This window comes from Astatotilapia calliptera, chromosome 10 (genome assembly GCF_964374335.1).
Source record: "Astatotilapia calliptera chromosome 10, fAstCal68.1, whole genome shotgun sequence".
In the NCBI taxonomy this organism is placed as follows: domain Eukaryota; kingdom Metazoa; phylum Chordata; class Actinopteri; order Cichliformes; family Cichlidae; genus Astatotilapia; species Astatotilapia calliptera.
The window spans coordinates 33,890,304-33,910,925 of NC_137431.1; the positions used below are offsets into that span (position 1 = coordinate 33,890,304).

Consider the following 20,622-nt stretch of genomic DNA (forward strand, 5'->3'; position numbering starts at 1 on the left):
GCGTACACATGGTGTAAATAAGTCATGAAGCCTCTGGGTAAATGTTTACTTTATTATTACATTTGTTTTTTTTACTTTACAAGGAGAGACTTTTTTTTAGCAACAGTGCAAGAAGCTTTGTTAAATATTCTAAAATGACAAATAAAGTAACTCTGAATCTACAGAGCACATTACAAATAATAAAACTTTCTTTCAATAACAGGTTAAACCTTCAAACTCCACCAATCATTTGGCCCCTGGAAGCATCTTCTGGAAAATTAAACAATCACGCCGTCTGGCACAAAAACACCAAAGAGCTGGGAAAACGCGTCATAAAGAGCTGGAACAGCAGCTTACTGCCGTTTGATTTCGGAGCCAAAAAATCGAGTATAACTTGTAGGTGCAGGCTGGTATTTTATAATCATTAAGTGCAGTTTGAAAATGATTGTGTGCTGAGAAAATGTGTAGAACCATAAACAAAGAAGCCTCTTTCTGCACAAGTCAGCACAGGTTAGGTTACTAAAACAGCTAAGCTCAAATAAGTGTAACGAAGCTGTGCCCAGTTAGACTTCAAGGGAAAATGATAAAAGCTTAATTAATTTAATACCAACGTTGGGCTGCAGTGAACAAAGCAAATAAACATCAATTAAACTTCACAATGAAAGCTAAGTTAAACATAGCTGCACAGCTGGTAATCAAAGCTGGAGCCACCACGTTTCCCTGGACTGAAACACAGTTTCTTGTGCAATGATCCTCCACGTTGGAGCCTTCGTGTTGCGTGCACATACGTTCAGCAGAGAGTGGGCGAGTGTTTGTCTTGTTCTGACCGCCGGGTTCCAGCCTGACGCCCCCACAGAGCAGCTCAGAAACAAACACCGTCCTCCCTCCGCCTACAACCACTTTCACCCTCGAGTTTCAGCACAGCTTCCATTATAAGTAAATGCACAGCCTAATTCAAGAGTCGCTCCTGTTACTGTTCAAATGATGACAGCAACATTTGAGATTTTAGCAGTTTAGCGCACGTTTAGCTGCGTGGCTTTCCTTTTTGGTTTTGCTGACTGTGCACGTGCCCTCTAGACCCTGTCTGTTGGTGTAGATAGAGCAGTTCACCGAGGCTACGATCAAACATACAGGCGTGTGTTTAAATGAAGGTTTCAGCTTTAGTTTGGGGAATTATCTCCACATGACGATGCAAAAGCCAAACCCAAGTGCTGTGAAGAGAATGTCGGTGCAACGGGTGGAGATGTGACCCTAACCACACAGACGAAGGACTCACCTTCAAGATTCAAAGTGTTTATTGTCATACAGAAGAAATTTTCTCTGTGCAATGAAATTCCTCCATTTGCTGTCCAAACACAAATGTCAAGTTAGGTAAAGTTTTAAAAGAATGCGATAAATAAGATAAAAATAAGGATAGAAAAATAATGGAGATAAATAAATAAGTACAAAATATAAGTAAGTGAAGACGTGTGTATGCAGATGTCAATGTAGATGGATGTACAAAGGAGCTTAATGTGCAAAAAAACATGTGCAAAGTGTCCTGATGTGCAAAATTGCATTTGAGGTAGTTTCGCTGTTCAAGAGTCTGATGGCAGTGAGGAAGAAGGAGTTGTTGAGTCGAGATGTTCTAGATTTCACACTTCATCACTTTCACCTTCGCCCCGAGGACAGAAGAACAGTCCGTGTTGGGGGTGTGTGGGGTCTGCGATGATAGATGCTCTGCAGAGAGGGCAGCAGAGTCCTGGTGATCTTCTCTGCAGTTGTTATCACTCTCTGCTGGCGTTTGCGGTCCGTAGCAGTAGTGCTGCTCTGCTAGACGCTGCTGAGGATCTTGGCAGACAAACCAAATTTCCTCGGCCTCCTCAGGAAATAAAGCCGCTCCTGGGCCTTCTTGACCAGCTGTGTGGTGTTCGGTGTCCACGTGAGGTCCTCTGAGATGAGCTGCTCACTCTTTCCACTTCACGCTCCCGGATAAACAGCGGCTGGTGAGGCCTCCTCTTCTTCCTCATGTCCACTTTCATCTCCTTTGTCTTATCAGTGTTGAGGGTGAGGTTGTTGTCCTCACACCATGACACCAGACCGGCCGCCTCTCTCCTATAAGCCGCCTCGTATGATGTTCTCTTTGTTGGAGGCGACACAGTCGTGGGTGTACAGGGTGTAGAGGGTGGGACTGAGGACGCAACCCTGTGGAACGCCAGTGTTTGTAATAATGCTGGCTGAAGTCCTGTTGCCGATCCTGATGGACGGTGGCCTGCCAGTCAAAGAGTCCTGTAGGGTGGGGTGCAGGCCGAGTTTTGCCAGCTTGTGGATGAGTTTGTGTGGGATGAGAGTATTGAAGGCGGAGCTGTAATCAACCAATAGTACCCTGATGTAGGAGTCATTGTTTCTAGGTTGGAGAGTGAGCAGTAAAGGGCAGCAGCGATGGCGTCTGACGTGGACCTGTTGGGCCGTAGGCATACTGCAGGGGATCCAGAGTGTCTGGGATGTTGCTCTGGATGTAGGCCAGCGCCATTCTCTCAAAACACTTTGCAATAATTGGAGTGAGTGCAACTGGTCTGTAGTCGTTTAGGCAGGTGGCTGGGCTTTTCTTGGGGTGAGGGATCATAGTTGTGGTTTTGAAGCATGTGGGAACGATGCTCTGGCTGAAGGAAAGGTTGAAGATGGAGGTGAGAACATCAGCCAGCTCGTTGCACATGCTTTAAGGGCCTGTCCAGGGATGTTGTCTGGTCTGCCTTGCGGGGGGTGATCTTCCTCAGGATTTTGTGTACTTGGTCTATTGAGACCGCTGGCCGGGGAGAGGGTTGGGTGATCTGCATTCTCCTTCTGCATCTAAAAAGTTTCACCTCTTTGGCCAAAACACTGAGAAAAAGCAGCATTTTACAAAATGCCCACATATGTGTGGACAAGACCTGGGAATTATTATATTATTGGTTTAAAGTGATTCAGTAATATTTAAGGCTTATTACTGACTCATTCACGGGGGTGGGCGTGGAAAGGATTTTGGCCCGAGCCGCCATTTTCGGGGGTCTAAACAAAGCGCAAGCGAAAAAGGAGCGAAGGCACACACAACAGCCATGGTTCGTTCTTGCTGTGTGGTCGGCTGCAATGTTTGATCGCACGACCGGCAAGAGAATAAGCTTGAAAAGGGTTTATCTTTTCATTCTTCCCCAACCTGGAAGCAACATGAGGCAGCTCGTGTATCGATGTTACCAAACGAAGGCGTCCAGCCTGGATAGCAGCTGTGAGGCGAGCTCCAGTTCTCTTCCATCTCCAAATATCTGTTGGTGCTCCAGACATTTTCATTCTGGTAAGTTCTAAATATGTTCATATCACTCTTTATAGCCTATTAGTTTTATTTTTGATGCGCTCTGAGCAAATTAGAACAAACATCCTACTGAATGATTTTGCAGAACTACCTTCTATTTATAGAGTTGCTAATTATTTGCCATTATTGCAGCAAACCAGCCGATGAAATGGATGAAACATCGTGACTGGGTTCCAGCGCTACACAAGGGACCTGCTTCAAACAGACCACCATGCCAATCAGATTACTTCTTCCATGTGAGGGTGAAGAGGTGACCCTCCTGGATAAGATGGTGAAGGTTTGCTGCGTTTGGCGAACAGTGTGATAATAAAACCAGGAAAAATGAAACCTGCTCCTGTTAAATATTCTTTAGTCTTTTGCTGTATAAATAGCTGTATTTTTTCAAAAGACACAGTAAATAAAGTAATGTTAGTAGTGGGTGATATCATGTAAACACTGTCATGATTTTGTGTGAACATTTTGTCATTTGTAAACTATAAATGACATCATCATTGTAACTGATGTGATGTTCTATAAAGTGGTTTTAATTTTAAAAAAAGAGGCAAAAATTAGTTTGTTTCTTTATTCAACTTTTGAACAGTGGGACTCAGTCCGTACATATTCAGTAAATGCAAATTATTTACATGGCAGTGCACTACAGGCATAAATCTAGACCCCTAGATAAAACATGATGGCATTATAGCAGTGACGACTCCTCCACAGTAGCAGGTGGGAGGTTTCTGTTTTGAGGACGGCTCCTTTTACCTGTCACTACAGATGGTCTGTGAATGTTTTGAATAAGAGCCTTTTTTGGGCAGCTGAAGAGGAGAAGTCTATCTTATGGCCAACCTCTGGCTGTATCTTGGTCATATTACCCAGAAAAACCCAGTATGCAGGTTCATCTGTAACAGTCCTTGTGCCACGGATCAACACTGTTGCTTCTACTTTAAACAGAAGAGCAGCGACGTGGGTCCAGGTCTCCGCGACTCCGGCCATACAGGTGCAGCGGGCGGCTTCAACCTTCCCTGTGATGCTCACAGTGACCCATGGCTGCAATGCTGGTTCATTCAGTCTTTGAGAGTGCAGGACCTGAAACACACTCAGACAAAGTTCATTTAAAGACAAGAACTATGAGCCAAGGCCGACGTAAATGTGTTTTATCTACTTTATCATAAATGTAACAAAGTGTTTAGAAAGTTAGCACATACATGTCATTTTTCATTTCTTTATGTGTCCATCTATAGAACGCTGCAGGTTATAGTGTAAATCTGCCTGTTCTCTGTCAGAAACCTGCCTGCAGAAAATGAACCTAAAGTATGTAATGCAAGGATGTCATCACTTTAGAGATGGAGAAAGCATAAAGTGACAATTATGAATCACTTAATATGATAAGGAGATTCTGCAGGTCATTGATCAATATATAAAATTAAAATAAAATGTATTTTTAGTGACACAAGATACAAACATGGAAGCAAGATATATAATTAGGATTATTTATAATAAACATGAATAAATGATTGCGATTTCTTTAACCGTAGAGAATAACTAAATCCTTCAGGACACTGAACTCACTGTGTTATACACCTAACAGCCTCCACATGTTCTCACTGTAATTTCCCCTCATGAATGAATTTATGCTGCAGTAATCTGAATATTTGCAGGGAAATCAAACGCATTTCACACGCAGTACTCGAGCTGACTTACCTTTGTTTGAATGACGACTTGTACGCGCTGACAAGGTACGAGAATATGTCAGGCTACGGTCTTCAGGGTTTCTACTCCACGGCCGTGTTTCATACGGGTCCACATTTACAATGCACGCTATTTTCTGCAAGTACCGCCGCGTCGCCTCTGAATGAAATCGGTCTCTATACAGTTCATTCTCTTTTGAGCTGCTTTTAAGCATCTTGTAGTCGTCGTTCCAACACAGTGTGTTTGTTTTGATTCGTAGACCCCGAAAATGGCGCCGCACTCCCACAATGCATTGCGGCGTGATGTCAACTCCAAAGCCTTATAGTGTCACATCTGTCAAGTCCCCCTCGCCCTTTGTGTGTTTTGGTGATGTCTTTGTCTCCCATCATCTCCTTAACTATCCCACTTACGTTTGTGTCTCTGCTTCCTGTTTTATTTTGACAGCCTCATGTTCCGTGGTCATTGTGTTTAGTTTTGCTTCCCATGAGGCGTCATGTTCATGTGTGTCAACGGTGTACCCCGTGTGCGTCCACTTCCCTTTGTGTTCTGCTGTCATTCATTCTCGGTCAGGTCGTTTGTTATGTTCCTGCCATGTTTCCAGGATTCAGATATTTTTTGTCAGGTTTCCATGTTTAGGGTTTTTTCATGTTTCTAATTTCCCAGTTTAGGTTTTGTCCACTTTTGTTTTGACTTGGCCTTTTTCTTTTTGTACTGCTTAATCAGCCATAATAAACGGCTCGTTAGAAGTTTCATTTTCACGTGTCTGTGTTTGGGTCCTGCTTCCGTTGATTGTGACAACCAGATGAAATTCAGGGAACTACTGTCTTTCACATTCCATCACTAACCACGGTCACACGTCCAGAATCCTTTTAAAACTAACTGTGATTGGTTCTCGGTCTACCCATCTATTGCAGTACTCTTTCTGGCATCGTTGTATTGTACTCATATTGTATAAAGCATTTCGTTTTATTCTATTCTATTGTGTACAATATCTTATGGATATATTATTCCAGTGTTTTTTTTCTTCTTCTAATTTTTCTGTGCAACTTTGCACTGTCCACTGCTGTAACAAACCAAATTTCCCACGCGTGGGACTAATAAAGGTTATCTTATCTTATCACACTGAATCTTCATCATCTTCATTGGAAAATAATGAACAATGTTTTGAATATAGAACCAATAAAATGACTGATCTTCATAGAGCTAAACCCAGATCCCCCCTCCCTACCCCCACATCCTCTAAACCACTTCACTGAGATCTCAGTGGAAACACTAAAACACAGTCTAACAGTCTAAACTCTGTTAAAGAAGCCCTCTCTGGAGGGTTCATTTCCACGCAGCCATTTTTATTCCAAATGTTAGAGAAGACTGGGGTCAGCGGTCATAATTCCTACTATGAATACTCTCCTTCTTTTCTTGCGTAACACTTGCAGCGGTTTTCTGTCCAGTCATCGGGGCATATGAAACTTTCTCTTTCACTCTCGGCCACAGTAACAGCACATGGGTTTGGCTTGGGTCTCCCCCACAGTTCCCAAACTCACGGTCACACCACCACATCATGTTAGGACCATTGCCACAAACGATTTTTTTACTTTATGAGTATATGAGCGTAGATTATGACGTGTTAAATGCAACCATTAGTGTTGTGGATGTAAACAAGGTCCACAGAGACCTACAGAGGAAAATTGCAATGAATTTTCAGCTCAATCAGCTGTTGTAATCAAACGTTGTATTTGATGTCATTCATTGTTCAAGTTGTTCTTTTCTTATAGCTGCATCATGGTAACATTTGTAACCTGGGTTACCCATTTTTCCTCATCTCTTCTATCTGTGAGCGCGTATAACGATGTCACATGTTTGAGGGCAGGACTAGAAGCAGACTCTCATACTGAGACACTATAAACAGAAAGCAGTCAGACATGCAACACAATTACAAACAAGCCGCTTACAGAGGGACAAACATGGACAGCACATATGCTCTGCTAGGTAAGTACATGGAAACTAATAGAGCTCACTACACGTCTGTTTTTAGGACTTATGTTCTCTTCTCTATTTCTTTGGTTGTTTTGTTTTTGTTGTTTTTATGTTTTTATTATTATTTGTAGAGTCTGATCTAACATATTCAGTCAGTAATTGTTTTGGGGGTTTTTTTATGGTTTTTTTTTTAAATAGAGATTGAAAATATGACGTCATTCAGGGGTAAAACCGCAAAGGATTCTGGGAACTCGTGGCGAGAGGTACTAGCGCACGCAGGCTTTCAATTGAAATCAGTCACACAGCGATAAAAAGAAACACAAAATGGCAAGAAGCTGTTGTATTATTAACTGCAATAGCCGGTCACATGACAGCCACAGGAAGCCGACGGGTAAAGAGATCGTTGTTATCGGATTACGTCGTTGAAGAGAAATTGTTCGAGCCATGTTTCCGAAGTAACAAACAGGCGACGGATGGCCTGGATTGCAGCCATTCAAAGATCAAATATAACGTCCCAGAACACTCCAGCTCACAGGTTAGTCTGCTCCAAGCATTTACACGAAGGTCAGTGTTTTTTAGTAGTTAATACTAGAGATGGACCGATCCGATATTACGTATCGGTATCGGTCCGATACTGACCTAAATTACTGGATCGGATATCGGAGAAAAATAAAAAATGTAATCCGATCCATTAAATATCACGAAAGCACCTCACAAAACTTGCAACACGCCGTAACTCGCCTCAGAACGTCGGAGCAGTATGCATCACGTGATAGAGCGGCTGTGGCATGCGGGACCTGTCGGTGGTCTGGATAGCATGTGGAGCTTCGCTAGCAACCTGGCATTTCATCTCCGACAAAGTTATCCCCGAGAGAAGTAAAGCAAGTGTGTAAGTCCATCTCTGAATGTTTGTAAAGCATTCCTGCGTTAAGCTTAACGAGCGACTGCCTCTCGCTCTCCGGCTGCTACTTCAATCGTGAAACTGCTTAACGATCAGCTGATCGGCTTTTCTGTCGTGAGTCCGTGTCTCTTCTTTGTTTTTGGCCCACTTTGCACCAGAAAGAGGAAACCAGCGGCTGAACAACAGCAGCACGTTTAAGCTTGATAAGCTGTTGTTACAATTTATTTAATATTACTTTCTACTCGAGGATCTTTTTCTACGTAGCTGACGTAACTGTGCAGGGGCGGATCTAGCAAAGTTTAGCCAGGGGGGCCGATACGGCATTAACTGGGAAAAGGGGGCACAAAGACATACTTTTCTTTCTTATTCTCATTTAAAATGTCGAGCTTTTAATAAATATTTATCTGACACCCAAAGTTTTAATTTGATGTAAAATGAATAGAAGTCAATTACTGTATATAGTGACTATTAAGTCTAATATATATACCCTAGTAAGCTATAGTACTTTTTCCTTTGGGAAGGTACCATCTGTGCAGTCTGCAATTTTGTTGAAGAAAGATGTTGAATCTATTTAATATTTCTTGAAAAATAATTGATTTCTGTGCATTTTTTTCACACTGCATCAAATTAAGGTTGATTACGTCGATTAAGCATCATGAGGTGGAGCGTGAGGGGTGGTTCCCTATTTTTTATTTATTTATTTTTGTTGTTGCTGGGAGTTGGAACCCTATCAGTTAGGTTGCTTAATATTTACGCTAAGTACTCTTTAAAATACCAGAATAGGGAGGATGGTGTAGGTCTAAGTTTATTAGATTGATCAGTATTGCTGAACTATGAAATATTTTTTTTGTATACAGGTATAACAGAATAGCTTTAGTGTAGTTGTTGTTTTAAACTTGAGTATGAACTTATACAAAATGCAGCAAGATATTTAAAAAACAGTTTTGTTGATTAAAAAACACTATATCGGATTCATATCGGTATCGGCAGATATCCAAATTTATGATATCAGTATCGGTATCGGACATAAAAAAGTGGTATCGTGCCATCTCTAGTTAATACGTCATTTTCATAACATAATTGGTGATATAGGTTACAAGCAAGTCTGGCGCTGAACAGAAATTGTCGCGCTATGCTCCTTTGTTTATTGTGCATAAATAGTGAATTGTCACTGCCAGAGATGGGCAGTAACGCGTTACTTTAACTAATAAAACAAGTTAAAAAAGAGACTTTTCCATTTGATTACATTTTGTATGATGGATTATGCAGAAAAAGTAGAATTGGGCTGAAAGATCTATCACTTTATCACCTATTCAGGTTGTAAATTGTGTTTTTAAAAAGTAACTAAGTAACTAAGTAATTTATTACTTTTTAAAATAAGTAATCAGTAAAGTAACGGGATTACTTTTTGGGGGGAAGTAATCAGTAATTAGTTACTGATTACTTTTTTCAAGTAACTTGACCAACACTGGTCACTGCTACATTTCTGTAATGAACCAGAAATTATTTCCACTACTAATTAATTACCATTGAGCTCAAAGGTCGTATTAATAAACGGTTAACGAATGTGTATTTATGGAGACGATTTGTGAGACTGGTAAACTTATGATACGTACGATGGTCTTTACTTTCTACACGGTGCATTTCAAGGTCCTGCACCCATCCGTCGGTAAACTGTACCTGGGCTTGTTGCAGTGACCTGAAGTTACTAAACTTCATGAGTGTATGCACTCACTCCAAGAACCGTATGATTATAAATCTGAGCGTGGTGAAAGTTGGGCAGCACGCTAACGTCTTTTGTCCCTCTGTGTGCTCGTAAGGGTCTGACCCTTTCGCTCCTTTGATTTTTTCCTCGTATCTTTTCTTTGAGTTTTCATCAAGTCTGTCTTTGTACTAGAGATGGACCGATCCGATATTACGTATCGGTATCGGTCCGATACTGACCTAAATTACTGGATCGGATATCGGAGAAAAATAAAAAATGTAATCGATCCATTAAATATCACGAAAGCACCTCACAAAACTTGCAACACGCCGTAACTCACCTCAGAACATTAGCACGTCAGAGCAGTATGCATCACGTGATAGAGCGGCTGTGGCATGCGGGACCTGTCGGTGGTCTGGATAGCATGTGGAGCTTCGCTAGCAACCCGGCATTTCATCTCCGACAAAGTTATCCCGAGAGAAGTAAAGCAAGTGTGTAAGTCCATCTCTGAATGTTTGTAAAGCATTCCCACGTTAAGCTTAACAAGCGATATATGGAGCGACTGCCTCCTCTTGCTGCTACTTCAATCATGAAACTGCTTAACGATCAGCTGATCGGCTTTTCTGTCGTGAGTCTCTCTGGTTTGTTTTTGGCCCACTTTGCACCAGAAAGAGGAAACCAGCGGCTGAACAACAGCAGCACGTTTAAGCTTGATCAGCTGTTGTTAGAATGTATTTAATATTACTTTCTACACCAGGATCTTTTTCTACGTAGCTGACGCTGGTAACTGTGCAGGGGCGGATCTAGCAAAGTTTAGCCAGGGGGGCCGATACGGCATGAACAGGGAAAAGGGGGCACAAAGACATACTTTTCTTTCTTATTCTCATTTAAAATGTCGAGCTTTTAATAAATAATTATCCGAATCTTACACCCAAAGTTTTAATTTGATGTAAAAGGAATACAAGTCCATTACTGTATATAGTAACTATTAAGTCTACGGTAATATATATACCCTAGTAAGCTATAGTACTTTTTCCTTTGGGAAGGTACCATCTGTGCAGTCTGCAATTTTGTTGAAGAAAGATGTTGAATCTATTTAATATTTCTTGAGAAATAATTGATTTCTGTGCATTTTTTTTCACACTGCATCAAATTAAGGTTGATTACGTCGATTAAGCATCATGAGGTGGAGCGTGAGGGGTGGTTCCCTATTTTTTATTTATTTATTTTTGTTGCTGCTGGGAGTTGGAACCCTATTAGTTAGGTTGCTTAATATTTACGCTAAGTACTCTTTAAAATACCAGAATAGGGAGGATGGTGTAGGTTTAAGTTTATTAGATTGATCAGTGTTGCTGAACTATGAAATATTTTTTTTTGCATACAGGTATAACAGAATAGCTTTAGTGTAGTTGTTGTTTTAAACTTGAGTATGAACTTATACAAAATGCAAAATGCAATGCGCGAAAGTCACGTGGTCTGTCAATCTCTATTAGTGTGTGCTGAAATATGGGATTGCTGAATCTTTTCATATTGTAAATATCCAGTTATTAAACATTTTAACACGATAATGTTAATGTTGTAAAAACAGGTTGATTTTAGATGGATTGGTCCACACGTAAAACAGACCCTCTGCTTCCTGTAAATTCTATGTAACTTCTGTTTTAAAAGTTCGTATTAATATAACGTTCTTGCAGTTCTTTCTTGCAAAATTCATCACAATTGCAAGGTTTTGCTTCTCCTTCATCCATCTCAGCAGCCTGGTACTGTCTGTTACTACTGTTTAGGCTCCAGATAACTAAAGCATACTTTTTAGAGCTGATGTTTTTAAAAAAAAAAACATTTCCTTCCAAAGGAAAATGGAACGAAAATGTCAGATGTACACATCTGATCAACATTAACATCAGCGTCATGTTTTTAACATTGTTTGGCAGATGATGAAGAAGAGGAAGAACCCAAGTTCCGGATAGTCCTCGTTGGGAAAACTGGAGTTGGGAAGAGCGCAACAGGAAACACCATCTTAGGAACAAGAACTTTTATATCCACAACATCTCCTTCCACAGTAACGTTAGAGTGCCGAAAGGAAACGGGAGAATTTGGTGGTCACGCGCTGGCTGTCATTGATACTCCGGGTCTGTTCGACACCAGCAAAACTGAAAAGGAGGTGAAAAGAGAGATCGCTAGATCAATCTCATTTGTTGCTCCTGGTCCTCATGTGTTCCTGGTTGTGCTACAGGCTGGCAGATTCACAAAAGAAGAACAAGAAACAGTGAAAATCCTTCAGAAGGTGTTTGGAGAAACAGCAGCACAGTACACTATGGCCTTGTTCACACATGGAGACAACCTGGAGGCCGACGACATGAACATAGAAACATTTATCCATAAAAGTAAAGCTCTCAATGACTTCCTCGATCAGTGTCAGAGAAGATATCATGTTTTTAACAACAGAAAGAAAGATCCCACTCAGGTCAGAGAGCTGTTGGAGAAGATCAACACAATGGTTCAGAGAAACGGAGGAAGCTGCTACACCAATGAAAAATTCCTGGAGGCAGAGAAAGCCATAAAAGAGGAGATGGGCCGACTTCTGAGGGAAAATCCAGGCATGACATCCCAGGAAGCACGGAGACTGGCAGAGAAAGACAACTGGTTCATCCAGGCCGTTGTGGCTGCTGCTGGAGCAATTCCTGGTATTGGTCTGGGAGCTGGTGTTGGACTTGCTGTTGAAGTTGCTATTGGAGCAGGTGTTGGAGCTGTAGGAGGCCCAATTGGAGCTGCAGTGGGAGCTGTAGTGGGAGCTGTAGCTGGAGCTACAGTTGTGGCCGTGAAAAGCGGTGCATGTCCTATACAGTGAAATTCATTTAGCTGTGACTCATTAAAGTCAGCTTAGCATGAAGATCAACAGTGAGGTTATTATCATATCGTGTGTTTTTACTGAATCACGTTTACTCAGATGTTTGTTTATCATGAATGTTGATGAAGTGATTATTGAGATGTTCCTGAACTCTTCAATCGAAAATAATCAGAAGGTCAGATTATTGCTGTATATGCATGAATCAAACACATTAATAATGAAAGCTGAGGAGTGGTATCCCTATTCAAATAATAACGCTACGGGTAAACGTTTAAGCTTTCAGATTATTAAAAACTCTGTTTTAGGTCAGTTTTCAATCAGAAGTAGGAGCACCGAATTATTCTTTTCATATAAAATAAAAACTGTGCCTCCACAAAATGTTTCAAAAGACTAAAGAAAAAATTGGTTTAACTGTTGTTTTGTTGGTAATTTTCGCTTTGTGTTGCTGTTGTATCCTTTTATTTTTTTTCACTTATTAGAAAATGTACTGTATTTATTCATGAGTCAACACTGTGTGCATGATAATAATTGTAATCACATTTTCCCATGTACAACTTGTACAACTTTAAATGTAAAATCAAAGGAAACTGATCAAATGTAGGAAATTGGATTCAAATACATTGCATCGTACTTTGCTTCATGGTTTCCTCTGATTTTTTCCATTTTCTTTCATGTTACAGTTTAATATAGTATATATGTATATCATCCAGTGTTTGTTATATCATATTCTACCCATTAATCTTCTCCTGATTATCAGGGGCTGAGCAGCATCTTAGGTGAATAAACTCACATCTTCCTCTCCTCAGTCACCTCCTTCAGCCCATGTGGGGAGGCACCTAGGTGTTCCCATGCCAGTCGAGACATATAATCTCCCCAGCATGTCCTTGGTCTGCCCCGGGACTTCCTGTTGGTAGAACATTCACAGAATGCCTCATCCAGCCACCATCTGAGTAAGAGGCCTGAACCACCTCACCCGGCTCCTTTCGATATGGAGTTGCACTTCCACTCTGAGTTTCTCCTAAATGATTACACTCTTTGCCATATTTCTAAGTGTCAGCAACTCCCATGCACCCTTTGGAGGAAGTGTGCAGTCTCTCTCTTAACCACAGACCAATCCATCGGTTAATCTTCCACTCCCCCATGAACAGACTTGGAGGTGCTGATTCCCATTCCTGGTGGTTTAGACTCACCTGTGAACCAGTCCATTGTATGCTGAAGGCCACTACCTGATGAAGCCAACAGAACCACAACAGCAAAACACAATTCAATTATAGCGCCAAATCACAACATCAGTCACCTCAAGCTTCTTTATATTACACGGTATACCCCTACAACAATAGAGAGAAAACCCTGTGTGAGCTAGCACCCGGCAACAGTGGGAAGGAAAAACCTTTTAACAGGAAGAAACCTCCAGCAGAACCAGGCTCAGGGATGGCCAGCAATCTCCACGATCAGTCTGTGGTGAGGGGAGGAAGACGGGACAAAAGACACTGAGAGCCAGAGATGAAAAATAAGTAATGATTAAATGCAGAGTGATGGAGCAATGAAAGTGTATGCTATGGCTTCTGATGATGCTGCCTAAGGGAAGCATGTACACTGAACAAAAATATAAACGCAACACTTTTGTTACTGCTCCCATTCCCCATGGGATGGACGTAGAGACCTAAAATTCATTCCAGATACACAATATAACCATCCCTCCCAAACAGTGGTCACAAATCAGTCCAAATGTGTGGTAGTGGGCACATCTGCTATATTGAGATAATCCATCCCACCTCACAGGTGTGCCACATCAGGATGCTGATCTGACATCATGAGTAGTGCACAGGTGTACCTCAGACTGCCCACAACAAAAGGCCACCCTGGAATGTGCAGTTTTGTCTCACAGCAAAATGCCACAGATGCCACAAGCAATGAGGGAGCGTGCAATTGGCATGCTGACAGCAGGAATGTCAACCAGATCTGTCGCCCGTGCATTGAATGTTCATTTCTCAACCATAAGCCGTCTCCACAGGCGTTTCAGAGAATATGGCAGCACATCCAACCGGCCTCACAACCGCAGACCTCGTGTAACCACACCAGCCCAGGACCTCCACATCCAGCAGGTTCACCTCCAAGATCGTCTGAGACCAGCCACCCAGACAGCTGCTGGAACAATTGGTTTGCACAACCAAACAATTTCTGCACAAACTGTCAGAAACCGTCTCAGGGACGCTCAACTGCATGCCCGTCGTCCTCATCGGGGTCTTGACCTGACTCCAGCTCGTCGCCGTAACAGACTTGTGTGGGCAAATGCTCACATTCGATGGCGTCTGGCACGTTGGAGAGGTGTGCGCTTCACGGATGAATCATGGTTCACATTGTTCAGGGCAGATGGCAGCTGAGAATGTCCCAGTTCTTGCATGGCCAGCATACTCACCGGACATGTCACCCATTGAGCAGGTTCGGGATGTGCTTGACCGGCGTATACGACAGCGTGTACCAGTTCCCACGAATATCCAACAACCTCGCACAGCCATTGAAGTGGAGTGGACCAACATTCCACAGGCCACAATTGACAATCTGATAGACTCCATGCGACGATGTGTTGCATGAGGCAAATGGTGGTCACACCAGATACTGACCGGTTCTGGGTCCCCAGACCCCCAATAGTGCAAAAAACTGCACATTCCAGGGTGGCCTTTTGTTGTGGGCAGTCTGAGGTACACCTGTGCACTACTCATGATGTCAGATCAGCATCCTGATGTGGCACACCTGTGAGGTGGGATGGATTATCTCAATATAGCAGATGTGCCCACTACCACACATTTGGACTGATTTGTGACCACTGTTTGGGAGGGATGGTTATATTGTGTATCTGGAATGAATTTTAGGTCTCTACGTCCATCCCATGGGGAATGGGAGCAGTAACAAAGGTGTTGCGTTTATATTTTTGTTGAGTGTATAATGTACACAGAATTGGTCCTAGCACTGAACCCTGTGGAACTCCAGAACCTTAGTGTTTAAAGAGGACTCTCCATTTATGTGAACAAAGTCTATTAGATTGATATGATACAAACCACTGCAGTGCTGCACTGAGGTCTAGCAGAACAAGCACGGACATGAGTCCGCTGTCAGAGGCCATAAGAAGATCTCAACATACCCTTCGTAAATACTAATATATAGAGACCCCTACCAGCAATCATTCATTTATTTATTTCTGTGGCTTTTTGTTGTTGACATGCTGTGTAGGTGTGCACTTGACCAGCTGATATCAACATAACGGGGAACCTTTGACTATTGTTCACCTGTAGTTTGAATCATAAGAAGTGTCCCCGTACAGAGATGTGCTTCTGATTTTGTAATGCAGCTCTGCTTGTGTTGAGTGATGTAAACAACCAATCGATCTGCACTCTTCAAACGTCAAAATTGTTTTTATGACACAGCAGTGGTGGGTGTTCCCACCTCCTGCTCTTTGTCACTTAATGCAATCTTTCCGTTTTTGTGTTTTTTGGGTCCATCTTCGCACTAGCGATTGACCGCAAAATAAAGCTACCGGAAACGGTCAACTCTACATCAGGTCTTAATACAGGAGGTCAGCATTTTCTCGTGCACAGGGTCTATAGCTTCTGTGATGACAAGTAGAAGCTGGTGTAGACGTTGGTGAACCCCAGGAAATAATCCACAACAAGTCGAATCATTTATGTGAAAACACTTATCATGTCCCTTTTTATTTTTTGGTTTCTTATGTTGCTCAAAACTGGAAATTTTTCAGAATGATGCAACACCACATGAATGTCACTCTTCATCACACTTTTCAGGTCAGCCTTCAGCTGCTATCATGACCCCTGGGTGCGAAGCACTAAATGATGCAAGACCTGTATTTCCCCAGGAAAGACAAACACGAGGGCTGGTTTCTGTGTGCAACTCTAAGGAAGCGATCCTTCCTCTGTCATTTCCTATATCTGTGTGCAGAGCAGCTACCTAAATCCTGCTCTCACAGAAGTCGATCATGTTGTTAATCTTATTACATCCTCAGTGCGTGTGACGTAGGGTGCTGTGGCTTCTCTGAAAAAGAAAGCAATCAGTCAGCGAGGTTAGACTCTTTCCTATAAAGTATCTAAATGTGAATCTAAGTATGACATTTTATCACCTTCTTTTCATCATTTTTGGCATTAATTTGACAAAATGTTCAGTTCAGCAGGCTTCAGTTTACAGTAGGTGCCCCACACCATGTGAGTCAAACACACTAAAACACACGTGGTGTTAGTATTGTAGTTAATATTCAGTATTTTCACTAGACATACCCGTGCTCACCTCAACGCCCAGCTCTGGGGTTGGACTCTGTTCTAGTCTGGAGTTGGTGAAAGGCAGTGAGCAGGGTATGCTGCAGGTTTCACTGAGGGATGAGAAGGTTGCTTACAGTTTGGTCAGTGAGTGGGGCAGTGGAGCTGCTTCATCTGGTGACTGTGTTGTTCTTCTGGGAGATTTCTACGCTCACATTGGCAAAGAGACCTGGAGGGGTGTGTTTGGGAGGAGGTTTTCTGTAAAAGCGCGCCACTTTGGGTGTGTATACGTTCCAAGACAAGTTAACTTCTGAAAAAATTTATAATTTCGTGTTGTTTTTTCACAGTATTCACAGCGTGTGAAGGCTATGAGGCTGATAAAGTGTGGATGCACTGTGTCACTCCTAATCAGCACACTCCTCAGGGACAGCAACACTTATAGGGCTTTGGAGCGTGATGTCACAGGGGTGGGCGTGGAAAGGATTTTGGCCTGATGCGCCATTTCCGGGTCCAAACAAAGCGCAAGCGACAAAGGAGCGAAAGCACACACAACAGCCGTGGTTCGTACTTGCTGTGTGGTCGGCTGCAATGTTCGATCGCACAACTGGCACAGGAATACGCTTAAAAAGGGTTTGTGTTTTTATTCTTTGCCAATCTGGAAGCACCATGAGGCAGCTCATATGGCGGCGTTACAAAAAGAAGGCGTCCAGCCTGGATAGCAGCCGTGAGACGAGCTGATATCCAGTTCACTTAACTTACCGGACATTTTCATTCCAGTAAGTTCTACATACTGTATGTGTTCATATCACTCTTTATAGCTTAATAATATTATCGTTGGTGGTTTCGGAGGTCATAGAAATTGCGAACCAACATCGAATGGAGTGACTTTGCAGACATGCGTGTTATGTAACGATTCGCTAATTCTTTCGCACAACTGTAGGGAAGCCTGCCTATGAAATGGATGTAATATGTTGCCCGATTATCAATGTGGGAGTTTGCATCAACTTTACAATTATGGACACATAATATGACAACGAGATTTTAGCAGTTCATTGATTAATGTATAACATCAACTGTGGTGGGGGGTGAACCATAGCTATTACACTCGATGCGCTCCAGCTGACTTACCCTGGTTTGAATGATGACGTACTCACAGTTTGGCGGCTTGAAAATAGCCAAATCTGCACCCAGCCGTTAGTAAATTGGATGTGAGCCTCCAGCGACTTGTAATTACGAAACTGGTTCGCAGTGTAAGCGCGTACTCCACAAACAAGATATGTGAAGGTAGGACAGTGGCGGTAAGTGGTCGGGGTCTTTACTCCACGGCCGTATTTCATACGGGTCCACATTTGCGATGCACTCTATTTTTTTCAAGTAGGGGAGACCGGGGATAGTTGTAACATTTTTGACATTTCTGTCTGTAAATTGGAGCTCTTTTAAGGTAGTGGATTCAAAATGTAATGCAAAGTATTTACATGTCTCGGCTATTAAATAGTGCAGCTATTTTCTCTGCAGTACAATTACCCATTGCATGGTATGGCCTCAAACACAAAGAGTAACACAAATGTAACACAATGAAATAAGGGTACTAACAAAACATTAACATGTAATCTTTGTTTATTCAACACATGAATGCACTTAGAGCCATTTATGTAGCTCTGTGTGTGTGTGTGTGTGTGTGTGTGTGTGTGTGTGTGTGTGTGTGTGTGTGTGTGTGTGTGTGTGTGTGTGTGTGACAGAATACAGAAATCTAACTTTTGAACATATTCCAACCCCCCAAAAAAGACAAATTATGGAATTTTCTGCAACTGAATATTTCCTTAATTTTGGTTGGTCTTCCTTGAGTTTGGCCTCATTGGCTCAGTGGGCATTATAACCTACAACTCTTGCACCAATTTTGAACATAACAATGAAGCTGAAAAAATTTAGTTGTTCACCAGCATCGCAATTCCATTACTTTTTATCATGGCTTACCTTGGTGTGGTTTGCAAAGTGCTTCAGAAAGATGAGGAAATCTGTTTCTTGCACCCATCCTGATTTATTTCCACTACCAGTACTTCCTACTGGTCCATCTCTGACACAGTGGTCTGCATAATGTATGTGTGGGAACACAAACAGTGGAGGAATTGTGTTGCCAATGGCATTAACCACATATACAAAGGTGACCAGTGAACCTCTCTCTGCTGATGTCGTTGCCCCAACTTGTTTAATATAAGTTAAAGTAATAGTGTGGTAAGTTGCAACATCTGCATTATTGTTACAACTGACCCAGACTCCTATAGCCATGAACTAGCTAACATTACAGCCAACAGCTAAAACATTAGCACTAAAGACCTACACAGAATATATCCCCATAGACATACAAATAACATAATTTAAGTTTGATGAGTTTAACTGCAAAGCAGATAATGCTATTAGAAATTGAAATAAAGTAGAAAAACTTACTTTTTGGCATACAAATTACTTTTTTTCATGTTAAATTGTCTGTGTTTGACAAAATGTGCTGATTTTTTACATGTGATAGCAGAACTGAGTTGGGCATGCACAGGATGAGTCACATAATTTGAAACTTAGCTCTGATTGGAGAAATTGGAAGTGTTACAACTGACCCACGTTACAACTATCCCCGGTCTCCCCTACCGCCGCTTCGCCTCTGGACGCAGTCGGTCTCTATATCATCTGTTTTCTTTTGAGCTGCTTTTAACCGTGTTTCTTGTCGTCGTCGTTCCAACACAGTGTGTTTGTTTTGATTTGTGGCGCCGCGCTCCCACTATACATTGCGGCGTGACGTCAACTCCAAAGCCCTATAAGGTGTTGAGACCCCACAAGCAGCTGCTAGAACAAAGTCACTTCCCAAACAGAAGCAGAAAAAGCCATCATCCACCCTACACACCACCCATATCCTGGGGACACGACACCTGCGTGTATGGACCTCTGAAGAGTCGCAGCGTGATCTCAACTACCTACAACACTCACTGCCATCACACAAACACTGTGAAGCACAGCAGACCGTGACTAAGTGTGACACCAATGAATAACAATAAATAATATTATTAGCTTCAAAGGTTTTATCTGCTGAATATGATACGACAAAATTACATTCACACTCAATCAAGAAATACTACAGATGAGTTGGCAGTGAACAGTTTTAATTCAGTGTTTTAGTTGGAATAAAGGCGAGAAAAAATGAATGCAACAAACTTAAAATGAACCAGTGTGAACTCACATCAGTTTGGCACAACAATCCACATTTACTATGAAACATAAACTGAGTAAAATTTAATGTCTCAAAATATAAAGTTTTCTTTTTTTCTAATTAAATTCCAAAGCAGTCATCAAAGCCTCATACTGCATATTTTATGTGGGTCCATATGTAAAGGTCCACTTTCATGATTGTTCTGAGTTACAGCAGTTTTTCACATACTGCAGTTCGGTACATGAACACTGAATTTCATGTTCAGGAACATGAACCAGTGGATGAAATTCATTTCATGCTGCTATGAGTCTGTGTTGCTATTTAATATCTCAAACTATAAACCAGCACACTCGTCAAACAGACTCTCCAGATTAAAATAAATGATCAGAGCTGTGGACAGACGATCTCAGGCTTATGTTGTTCGCCAGCCGGCACTGGTTTACTTTTTTAAACTCTTTCTTTGGACAGGTGATTTTGGCCTTCAAGAGTTTGCCAAGTGAGACACCAGATATCTGCTCTGTGACTTTAATAACTGAAAACAGATAAATGTTGAAAAGCTGAAGGAGGCTTGGTGCAGTTCAACCTGTGTCCACTGAGCGGCAGCAGAGGACCAACTGCAGACCGTAAAAGCGACAGAAGCCAAACATTTTATCCAGCTGTCATTTTTCCAAACACACTACGAACTGATTTGAATCGACGTGCATCTGTAACATGCCTGTGACCTTTCTCTCCAAATAAACTAAAACTTGTATTTCTCA

At 41.9% G+C, this 20,622-nt stretch overlaps 1 protein-coding gene and 2 long non-coding RNA genes across 3 annotated transcripts; 2 read left to right on the forward strand and 1 right to left on the reverse strand.

Annotated features, from left to right (window-relative positions):
- The first annotated feature begins 72 nt into the window (after positions 1-72).
- LOC145431607 (uncharacterized) lies at positions 73-3,726 on the forward strand. Its single transcript, XR_013911952.1, has 2 exons — positions 73-3,286; positions 3,437-3,726. It is a non-coding gene; the product is annotated as an uncharacterized LOC145431607 (long non-coding RNA).
- Positions 3,727-3,852: 126 nt separating this feature from the next.
- Positions 3,853-5,798, reverse strand: LOC145431606 (uncharacterized). Its single transcript, XR_013911951.1, has 2 exons — positions 4,988-5,798; positions 3,853-4,372 (listed from the first exon to the last, which is right to left on the reverse strand). It is a non-coding gene; the product is annotated as an uncharacterized LOC145431606 (long non-coding RNA).
- A 770-nt stretch (positions 5,799-6,568) lies between these two features.
- On the forward strand, positions 6,569-13,038 carry LOC113030133 (GTPase IMAP family member 9-like). The gene is made up of 2 exons (XM_026181297.2): positions 6,569-6,961; positions 11,487-13,038. Exons 1-2 carry the CDS (start codon positions 6,895-6,897, stop codon positions 12,401-12,403), a joined length of 984 nt encoding a protein of 327 aa, XP_026037082.2. The 5' UTR covers positions 6,569-6,894; the 3' UTR covers positions 12,404-13,038.
- The last annotated feature ends 7,584 nt before the right edge of the window (positions 13,039-20,622 follow it).